The sequence below is a fragment of the Salvelinus sp. IW2-2015 genome, unplaced genomic scaffold, assembly GCF_002910315.2.
Source record: "Salvelinus sp. IW2-2015 unplaced genomic scaffold, ASM291031v2 Un_scaffold1512, whole genome shotgun sequence".
In the NCBI taxonomy this organism is placed as follows: Eukaryota; Metazoa; Chordata; class Actinopteri; order Salmoniformes; family Salmonidae; genus Salvelinus; species Salvelinus sp. IW2-2015.
In genome coordinates, this window is record NW_019942956.1 from 154753 (window position 1) to 166292 (window position 11540).

An 11540-nucleotide genomic window follows, 5' to 3' on the forward strand; every position below is an offset into this window, starting at 1 on the left:
CACCACAAGCGAATGACGTCATCAAAGAGCGCTTCGCTTTGACTGGAAGTCTGATGTTCACACTGCGCTGCGCGCTTCATATCTACATCACGGTTCTCGCCAGACCTAATCAGAATATCTCGCTCAAAGAATGCGTAGTAAGTGTGTGTGTGTGTGTGGTGCGTGTGCGTGCGCTGCGCGGTGCTGGCGATGGGTGTCTATACAAGGATCCTCAGCTGCATGACTCATCACTCAGACACCTCAAAGACCGAAATGCGTGTCTCCGATTCCATTATATTTCATTAAAAATGTCTTAGCTCTAATGTGCAGAAGTGTGGTATCCAGCTGAGTTCTAAAAGTATATCAAAATATCCATAATGAATCATCTAATATTAAAACAGAAACCACTCAACCACGAGCTAAGCTACTCTGACACAAGAAATTACAATTCCCTCAGGCCACACATTTAGCCATATCCCCAACTGGACCAGCTATCTACTGAGTCACTTCTGAACTGACAGACATTACCACTATCTGAGATCCTCTGACTCTGACAACATTACCAGCTATCATAGATCACTCTGACTGACAGACATACCAGCATCTATGATCAATCTGACTGACCAGACATAACCAGCTATTAGATCACTCTGACTGACAGACATCTACCAGAGACAACTACACTCTGACTGACAACTTACCAGAACTAATCCTCTGACTGACAAACATACCGACATCTCTAGGCAGTGTGGGTAGGCGGTGTGGATAGACGGTATGGGTAGACAGTGTGGGTAGGCAGTGTGGGTAGACAGTGTGGGTAGGCAGTGTGGGTAGGCAGTGCGGGTATGCTAGTCTACATGATGAGATTATTATGTAGCAAGAATATTTTTATTTGTCAAACTGCAGCCAAGCATCGATCATCATGTCACCAGAATAAGACCCTCAGTATTTATTGGAAAGGAGCATCAAGATCACCGTGCTCTTTCACCACCCTGCAATGTTCATCATCATTGATTTAATATGTAGCCTAATAAACTGCATGGTTTTCCGGGTCATAGTGGGAGGACCACACACTTTATCATCACATGACTCCAAGTTTGCTTCCATAKGATGGTTAYTATATCAATATTTGCGCATAAAGGCAGTTCCACCACTATTTCTTGCATAATTAATTTTACTTACACAAAAAGAACCCCACATGTTGAACGAACAAATTATCTTTCGACATTTATAAAATTGTACCRAAACTTCCTGTTTCCATCACAACTGTCAGGATTGTTTTTATATGGTATGACTTTACTTGTATAGAAACTGTGGATGGAAACGTGGTTCTTGGTAGCCCTCTTGTGTTCTCTCTCTCTCCCTATTTTCTCTCTCTCATCTCGCTCTCTCGCTCTCTTTCCCTATTTTCTCTCTCTCCTCTCTCTCCCTCTCTCTCCATCTCTCTCTCCCTCTCTCTCCCTCATTTCCCTCTCCTCGTTCTCTCTCCCTCTTTTCACTCTCTCTCCTTCTTTTCTCTCTTTCTCTCTCTCTTTTCTCTCACTCTTCTCTATCCCTCTTCTCTCTCTCTCTCTTGCCCTCTTTTCTTTCTTTCTCTCACTCTCTCTCTCTCCCTCTTTTCTCTCTCTCTCTCTTCTCTCTCTATTTACCCTCCCTCTCTCTCTTACTCTCGCTCTCTCTATTCCCCCCTTTCTATTCTCTACCTCTCTCCCAACACTGCAGAGGAGATGTAGCCTAGGCCCGTACTGTCTGCATTCCAAATGGCGCTGTATGGGCCCTGGTCAGACGTAGTGCACCTATTACCTAAAGTATATAATCCCAACTGCCCCCCTATAACCTAAAGTATATAGTCCTAAATAGACCCCATTACCTAAAGTATATAGTCCTAAATAGACCCCATTACCTAAAGTATATAGTCCTAAATAGACCCCATTACCTAAATTATGTATTACCTAAAGTATGCAATGTATTACTTTAGGTAATGGGGTCTATTTGGGACTATATACTTCAGGTAATGGGGTCTATTTAGGACTATATACTTTAGGTTATAGGGGGGCATTTGGTACTATATACTTTAGGTTATAGGGGACCATTTGGTACTATATACTTTAGGCAATAGGAGACAACCATTTGGTACTATATACTTTGTAAAGGGCCAACATAGGAGACCATTTGTGTACTATATACTTTAGGCAATAGGAGACCATTTGGGTACTATATACTTTAGGTAATAGGAAGACCATTTGGGACTCAGCCACTGTGTATTCTTCGCTCTGCTCCTTGTGGCTTCATGAGCAGTGTCATGAGTGTTGTTAGTCTATGAACAACGTTCAAAGAGCATCTGTGAGTGTGTGTATGTGTGCGTGTATGTGCAGCCAGCGACCTATTGTAACAGGTAGTTTGAGTACTGTAGTCTCCTAAATGGAAGGGTTGATGGTGGATGAATGTCCTAGCAGCAGAGATGGAAGATGCATTCACTTGAATCACAGTGGTGTGGATACAAACTGACTGTCTGCTAAAAAATCAAGGATAAGCTGTATGGGCAATATTGACCAAGGATTACAACGACAACAATCTGATGCAACACAAGTGGATGGGGAATATAAATAGTCATTTTAGTCAGTGGAAAGTCATTGTCACTATACGGCATAAATCGTACAATTGAATCGCAATGTACACGTATTTACTAAAGAGATCTGGTGTGGCGTCCTATAGTGCAATTGATTGATTTGCATTTTACATTTGAATGTGATTCCATTTAATTAGGCCACAGTACAGCTCTTTTCCCCCTCTCTTTCTCTCTCCCTCAACGTTCTCTCTATCCATTTTTCTCTCTCTCCATTTATGTCCCTCCCTCCCTCCCTCCTCCCCCCCTCCCTCCCTCCCTCCCTTTATCTCTCTCTTTCTCTCTCTCTCTCCATCCATTTCTCCCTTTACATCTCTCCCTTTCTCTCTCCTCTCTCACTATCCATTTCTCCATCACGCTCTCCCGCAATGAACTGGAAAATACATTTCTGAAATCTAATATTGTGCCTTAATGGTAAGAGATATCAGAGTTGTCTCAGAGCCTGACAGTGAGAGTCTGGCAGTGTCTCCTGACAGTGAGAGCCTGATAGTGAGAGCCTGACAGTGAGAGCCTGACAGTGGAGAGCCTGACAGTGAGAGCCTGATAGTGAGAGCCTGACAGTGAGAGTCTGGCAGTGTCTCCTGACAGTGAGAGCCTGATAGTGAGAGCCTGACAGTGAGCGTGACAGGTGAGAGCCTGACAGTGAGAGTCTGGCAGGTCTCCTGACAGTGAGAGCCTGACAGTGAGAGCCTGACATGAGAGCCTGACAGTAAGAACTGACAGTGAGAGCCTGGCAGTGTCTCCTGACAGTGAAGAGCCTGACAGTGAGAGCATGACAGTGAGAGCCTGACAGTGAGAGTCTGGCAGTGTCTCCGACAGTGAGAGCCTGACAGTGAGAGCATGACAGTGAGAGCCTGACAGTGAGAGTCTGACAGTGAGAACCTGACAGTGAGAGCCTGATAGTGAGAGCCTGACAGTGAGAGCCTGGCAGTGTCTCCTGACAGTGAGAGCCTACAGTGTCTCATACACTGCAGTGAGAGTTCTGACAGTGAGACCTGACAGTGAGAGCCTGACAGTGCTCTGACAGTGAGAGCCTGACAGTGTCTCATGACAGTGTCTCCTGACAGTGAGAGCCTGACATGAGAGCGCTGACAGTGAGAGCGCTGACAGTGAGAGGTCTGGCAGTGTCTCCTGACAGTGAGAGCCTGACAGTGAGAGCCTGACACGTGAGAGCCTGACAGTGAGAGCCTGACAGTGAGAGCCTGACAGTAGATCTGGCAGTGTCTCTGACAGTGAGAGCCTGACAGATGAGAGCCTGACAGTGAGAGCCTGACAGTGAAGAAACCTGACAGTGAGAGCCTTGAGAGCATGATGTCCTACCTGACAGTGAGAAGCCTGACAGTGAGAGCATGACAGTGAGAGCCGCTGACAGTGAAGCTGGCAGTGTCTCCTACAGGAGAGCCTGACAGTGAGAGCATGTGACAGTGAGAGCCTGACAGTGAGAACGTCTGAACAGTGAGAACCTGCCAGTTGAGAACCTGAACAGTGAGAGCCTGAAGTGAGAAGCTGAACAGTGAGAGTCTGGCAGTGTCTCCTGACAAGTGAGAGCTCTGAAAGTGTCTCATGACAAGGTTCTCCTGACGGAGTGAAGAGAGCCTGACAGTGAGAGCCTGACAGTGTCCTCAATGACATGAGAGCCTGACCAGTGTTCTCATGAACAGTGGTCTCCTGAACAGTGGAGCCGAACAGTGAGAGCCTGACGTGAGAGCTGACAGTGCGAGTGCTTGGCAGTGTCTCCTGACAGTGAGAGCCTGACAGTGAGAGCCTGACAGTGAGAGCCTGACAGTGAGAGCCTGACAGTGAGAGCCTGACAGTGTCTCCTGACTGACTGCTGGATGTCATTACAATATTACATCTTGTGTACCAAATGGCACCCTATTTCCTTTCTAGTGCACTACTTTTGACTAGGGCTTGGGTCAAAAGTAGTGCACTACATAGGGAATAGGGTGCCATTTGAGACCTATCCACAGGCATTATAAAATACTGTGAATTGAAGGAAGTGGGCTTCTCAGAACTAGGCCTGTTCTTCATATACTGTGGAGGGAGTCTTACCATCATTGATGTCATTAGATATTTGTATTTTTTKGGGGAAGTGATGTTTACACCCACTGGGCACAGACGTCAGTTCAACGTCTAGTTTTGATTTACATTTGGTTTAGTTGTCAACTAACGTGAATTCAACATGAAATCAACCAAATAATTCCCCCTGTCATTAGATTTAGGTTAAAAGTTGGATTCCCTTACGTTGATGACATTTTGAATATCCAATCAGTTTTCCATGTTGATTCACCAGCATCACATTACTTTTKTTTTTTAAACAATGTTGAGTCAATCAGTTTTTGCCCAGTGGGTTGRTCAATATGTTTGCAATTCATGTGCAGTTTAAATGGGCATGAAAATATTTTTWAAAAAATACCCAGATTTTTTTTACAAATATTTGACAGTTGTATCTTAAAGCATAATTGAGAAATAAATAATTGAAGTTGGAACATTTGTGACATTTTGGGATTACCCAAGCGTCTTTTAAGACGCAAAGCAACAYGTGGTGCTATATGAAGCTTTACCCCTTACTCTGTAATATGAGTAGTATTTTACAATCTATTGTTGAACATAATATACTCTTCGGGTGTATCAAAGTTCCAGACTGGGATCTCTGGTAGTTTTAGAGTAGCAGAGATCATTTTATACAGATACATTGGCATAGTAGGCAATGTAACCAATCAAAACCCTCCTATTACTTGTGTCATTGCACATCCTGCAATATCCCCAGCAGAGGGCGACCATTTTGAATCCATTTTCACATTCACTCTGTTGGTAATGTTTACAAATTGGATCATACACTGTATACGTACCCTGACAGTGGTGCGGCTGTCAAACGTAAAGGACTTGATCTGACCATTCTCCAGGAACACCTTCAGCACATTTGGTATGAGTAGCAAAGAGTCGTCCTTTAGCATTGTCTGTGAGAGAGAGACAGAGAGGGTGGGCAGAAAGGGAGAGATGAAGAGAGGCAGAGAGAGAGAGAAAGAGAGGGAGAGAAAGWGAGAGGGAGGGAGAGAAAGAGAGAGGGAGAGAGAGAGAGCGATGCAGTGAAAGAGGGAGAGGGAGGGAGAGAAAGAGAAAGACAGAAACTGTAAAACCTGAGTGCCTCTTATAGCAGTAAGAGAGAGGCAATATGAGGTATCTTGAGAAAAAACTTAAAAGGTCAAAATGGCACATCAACATGGTACAGTACATCTAATACACCCCAGAGTAGAGGATCAGGGCTATAATTGAATGGTGTTGGAAGTCCGTGACTGTGGAATGTGCAGATAGAAGTACATTCCATCTAAAAGCTGTTAAGAAGGGACCAGGCTGGAGCTTCCAGAGTGCAATGGAGGAGCAATACCTTATTTGAACCGGTGCAGCCTGAATTGGGACAAAACTCTGCTTTAGGAACCCTGCCTGGATACATTGTGCTGTGATCAAAGAGAAGCTTATTACATTTCCTCAATACATCCATTTAATATGTATGCGCCGGTGTTGCAAGTACAATTGGTAGCTAGCTGGCTGAATAGACTATAAAGTGCAGTGGTTACGTAGGCCAGGGAACTGCAGGAGACACGATGACTCAAGGTTAATCTGCTTTTATCAGCCACTCATCAGAAAAGTTTCCTCTGCTGGAGTTGAATTCAGTCCAGGTAGGGAGACGGGGCGTGACAGCTATTCACTCTTTCCGGAGAAACTGTCACCAGGAGGGTGAATGAGGTAAGTGGAGAGAGTTGGTGACTCAAAGCCCCAGTCACACACATCATCCACTGCTGGTCTGAAAACCACTTAGAGAACAGAGAGAGAGGAGGATGGGGAAGATGTACAGTATAGCACCTCACAGTTACAGTATAGCCCCTCACAGTTCAGTATAGCCCCTCACAGTTACAGTATAGCCCCTCACAGTTCTGTATAGCCCCTCACAGTTACAGTATAGCCCCTCACAGTTACAGTATAGCCCCTCACAGTTACAGTATAGCCCCTCACAGTTACAGTATAGCCCCTCACAGTTCTGTATACCTCACGTTACAGCAGTTATAGCTCCTCAAACAGTTACAGTATATCCACGTCAGAGCCTCACAGTGTAAGTATAGCCCCTCACATGTTACAGTATAGCCCCCTCACAGTTCAGTATACCCTCAGCCAGTTACAGTATAGCCCTCACAGCTACAGTATAGCCCCTCACAGTTACAGTATAAGCCCATCACATGTTACAGTATAGCCCTCACAGCTACAGTATAGTAGCCCTCACAGTTACAGTATAGCCCTCACAGTTCTGTATTAGCCTACAGTTGACAGTATAGCCCTCACAGTTCTGTATACCCCTCACAGTACAGCATAGCCCCTCACAGTTATGTATAGCCCCCACAGTTACAGTATAGCCCCTCACAGTTACAGTATAGCCCCTCACAGTCTGTATAAGCCCCTCACAGTTACAGTATAGCCCCTCACAGTTATGTATAGCCCCTCAACAGTTACAGTATACCCCACAGTTACAGTATACCCCTCACAGTTACAGTATAGCCCCTCACAGTTACAGTATAGCCCTCACAGTTACAGTATAGCCCCCTCACAGTTCTGTATAGCCCCCTCACAGTTCTGTATAGCCCCACAGTTACAGTATAGCCCCTCACAGTTACAGTATAGCACCTCACAGTTACAGTATAGCCCCTCCAGTTACAGTATAGCCCACAGTTACAGTATAGCCCCTCACAGTTTATAGTAACGCACCTCACAGTTACAGATATAGCACCTCAGCAGTTACAGTATAGCCCCTCACAGCTAAGTAATAGCCCCACAGTTACAGATATAGCCCCTCACAGTTACAGTATAGCACCTCACAGTTACAGTATAGCCCCTCACAGTTACAGTATAGCCCCTCACAGTTACAGTATACCCCTCACAGTTACAGTACTACGCCCCTCACAGTACAGTATAGCCCTCAGACGAGTTACAGTAAAACCCCTCACAGTTACAGTATGTGCCCCTCACAGTTACAGTATAGCCCCTCACAGCTACAGTAATCAGCCCCTCACAGCTACAGTATAGCCCCTCACAGTTACAGTAATATACCCTCACCAGTGTACACAGTATTTGCCCCTCACAGTTAACAGTATAGCCCCTCACAGTTACAGTATAGCCCCTCACAGTTACAGTAATAGCCCCTCACAGTTTACGATTATAGCCCCTCAACAGTTACAGTATAGCCCTTCACAGCTACAATACAGCCCCTCACAGCTATAGAATAGCCCCCTCACAGTTACAGTATAGCCCCTCACATCTACAGTATAGCCCCTCACATCTACAGTATAGCCCCTCACAGCTATAGAATAGGCCCCTCACAGTTACATTATAGCCCCTCACAGCTACAGTATAGCCCCTCACATCTGCAGTATAGCCCCTCACTGCTACAATCGTTTCGGAAAGTATTCAGACCCCTAGAATTTTCCACATTTTGTTACGTTACAGCCTTATTCTTAAATTAATTAAATAGTTTCCCCCCCCCCTCATAAATCTACACACAATACCCCATAATGACAAAGCAAAAACAGGTTTTTAGACATTTTTGCACATTTTTTGAACCCCCCGAGGAAATATCACATTGACATAAGTATTCAGCCCCTACTGAGTACTTTGAGTACTTTACTGAGTACTTTGTTGAAGCGCCTTTGGCAGCTATTACAGCTTAGATTTTTCTTAGGTATGACGCTACAGGCTTGGCACATCTATATTTGGGGAGTTTCTCTCATTCTTCTCTGCAGATCTTCTAAAGCTCTGTCAGGTTGGATGGGGAGCGTCACTGCACAGCTATTTTCAGTTTTCTCCAGAGATGTTCGATCAGGTTTATGTCCGGGCTCTGGCTGGGCCACTCAAGGACATTCAGAGACTTGTCCCAAAGCCTCTGCTGCGTTGTCTTGGCTGTGTGCTTAGGGTCATTGTCCTGTTGGAAGGTGAAATTACGCACCAGTCTGAGGTCCTGAGCACTCTGGAGCAGGTTTTCATCAATAATCTTTCTTTACTTTGCTCTGTTCATCTGTCCCTTGATCCTGATTAGTCTCACAGTCCCTGCTGCTGAAAAACATCCCCACAGCTTGATACTGCCGCCACCATGCTTCACCATAGGGATGGTGCCAGGTTTCCTCCAGACGTGACGTGTGGCATTCAGGCCAAAGAGTTCAATCTTGGTTTCATCAGACCAGAGAATCTTGTTTCTCATGGTCTGAGAGTCCTTTAGGTGCCTTTTGGCAAACTCCAAGTGGGCTGTCATGTGCCTTTTGCTGAGGAGTGGCTTCCGTCTGGCCACTCTACCATAAAGGCCTGATTGATGGAGTGCTGCAGAGATGGTTGTCCTTCTGGAAGGTTTTCCCATCTCCAGAGAGGAACTCTAGAGCTCTGTCAGAGTGAGCATCGGGTTCTTGGTCACCTCCTTGACCAAGACCCTTCTCCCCCGACTGCTCAGTTTGACCGGGCGGCCAGCTCTAGAAAGAGTCTTGGTGGTTCCAAACTTCTTCCATTTAAGAGCGATGGAGGCCACGGTGTTCTTGGGGACCTTCAATGCTGCAAAAAAAAATTTGGTACCCTTTCCCAGATCTGTGCCTTGACACAATCCTGTCTCGGAGCTCTACGGACAATTCCTTCAACATGGCTTGGTTTTTACTCTGACATGCATTGTTGGACCTTATATAGACAGGTGTGTGCCTTTCCAAATCATGTCCAATCAATTGAATTTACCACTGGTGGACTCCAATCAAGTTGTAGAAACATCTCAAGGATGATCAATGGAAACAGGATGCACCTGAGCTCAATTTCAAGTGTCCTAGCAAAGGGTCTGAATACTTATGTAAATAAGGTGTTACTGTTATTTTTATATATAATTGCAAACATTTCTAAAAACCTGTTTTCGTTTTGTCATTGTGGGGTATTTTGTGTAGATTGACGAGTATTATTATTTTTTAAATCCATTTTAGAATTAGCTTATAACGTAACAAATTGTGTAAAAAGAGAAGGCATCTGAATACTTTCCAAATGCAATGTAGGTAGCTTAGCGGTGAAGCTTTGGGCCAGTAAACGAAAAGTTAAAAATCTGTCAATGTGCCCTTGAGCAAGGCACTTAACCCTAATTGCTTCTCTAAGTCGCTCTGGATAAGAGCATCTGCTGAATGACAAAAATGTAATAATATTGAACAATTATATGATGAGAGGTAATGAAATGAATCCTTCAGTAAATGTGAGCATCATTTAGAATAGACTGACGTCACTACAGATGTATCCACATAAGATGTCAGCCAGGCTACACTCTTACAAAAAAAGGTGCTATCTAGAACCTAAAAGGGTTCTTCGGCTGTCCCCATAGGATCACTTTTTTAGATCCAGGTGGAACCCTTTTTGGTTCAAGGGAGAACTCTTTTGGTTCCCGGTAGAACCCTTTTGGGTTCCATGTGAAACTCTTTCCACGGAGGGTTGTACATGGAACCCAAAAGGGTTCTACCTTGAACCCAAAAGGCTTCTCCTATGGGGACAGCCGAAGAACCCTTTTGGAACCCTTTTCTCTATAGAGTGTAGTTTAGAATTCCTCCTAGTCCACCGTGGCTTCTCTCTGAGACCCGAGGGAAATGATGGTGGCAGAAGTAAAGGTTGAATTTAGCATAACAGTCTGTGCTGTGTGACCCGAGTGTGGAGCAGAGCAGTGCAGGCAGGGTCTGTCTCCCAAATGGTACCCTGTCTCCCAAATGGCACCCTATTCCCTATATAGTGCCCCTGGCTCTCATCAGAAGTATATACGGGCTCTGTTTTGGACGCAGCCATAGAAAAATGGAGCATTATGAGAGCCAGAAGGGCTCCTTCCCAAATGGCACCCTAATCCCTACATAGAGCCCTATTGTCTCCTGTCAAAAGTGGTGCACTATGTAGGGAATAGGGTGCCATTTGGGATGCATCCATAGTAGATGTAGTCCTCATCTCTCTTTCCCTCTACGAAGATAAACTCCACATGCTCAGGTTAGGTGGTCTGCACTGATAAGTCCAAACCAATCAATCCCCATTCCCAGCCTGATCCCAGGAGACGGATAGACATGATTAAACACTCTGCAAAAGGGGATTGTTCGATCTTTACCAATCATACACCCAGGGGAGGAGGAGCATCTCTCTCTCCCTGTATCAGGCCTCCACCCAGTGGAGGAGGACCATCTCTCTTTCTATATATCTGTATAGCAGGGTTCTACATGCAGTCTAATTAATCTAGGCTATAGGTGAGATCTATGGTATTATCATGTGTGTTATTGATCCCTCTTTGTCTCCAGGCTGCTGTGTGTGGGTGTGTGGGTGTGTGTACGTCATGCATGAGGGGATGCTTACTTTCCTGGTAATGAAAGGCCACGAGCCAGTAACTCTACCGTTAGCTCCCCGGGAACTCTTGTGTTAGAGGCTCCCCAGTTCTGTGGGTGTGTGTACGTCATGCATGAGGGATGCTTTACGTTTCTGGTAATGAGAGGGCCAACGAAGCCAGTAACCTCCGTTGAGGCTCCCGGGAACTCTTTGTGTTAGAGGCTCCCCATTATCTCTCCTGTAGAGGCTCCCCAGTTATCTCTCACTGTCTAGAGGCCTCCCCAGTTATCCTCTCCTGTAGAGGCTCCAAGTTATCTCTCCTGTTAGAGCTCCCCAGTTATTCTCTCCTATTAGAGCTTCCCACAGATTATCTCTCCTGATAGAGGCTCCCCAGTTTGATCTCTCCCTGTTAGAGGCTACCCCAGTTATCTTCTTTCCTGTTAGAAGGCTCCCCAGTTATCTCTCCTGTAGAGGGCTCCCCAGTTATCCTCTCCTGTTAGAGGCTCCCCAGCTATCTCTCCTATTAGAGGACTCCCCCAGTTATTCTCTCCTGTTAGAGGGCTCCCCAGTTTATCTCTTGTGT

The 11540-nt window shown here is 45.3% G+C and overlaps 1 protein-coding gene across 1 annotated transcript in view; it reads right to left on the bottom strand.

Annotated features, from left to right (window-relative positions):
- LOC112071090 (FERM and PDZ domain-containing protein 3-like) overlaps positions 1-11540 on the bottom strand; it is a 38440-nt gene that overhangs the window by 20389 nt on the left and 6511 nt on the right. The window contains 6 exon segments of the mRNA XM_070439244.1: positions 3108-3214; positions 3327-3431; positions 3631-3874; positions 3926-4007; positions 4207-4342; positions 5458-5565. Coding sequence (XP_070295345.1) covers positions 3108-3214; positions 3327-3431; positions 3631-3874; positions 3926-4007; positions 4207-4342; positions 5458-5565 — 782 coding nt within the window.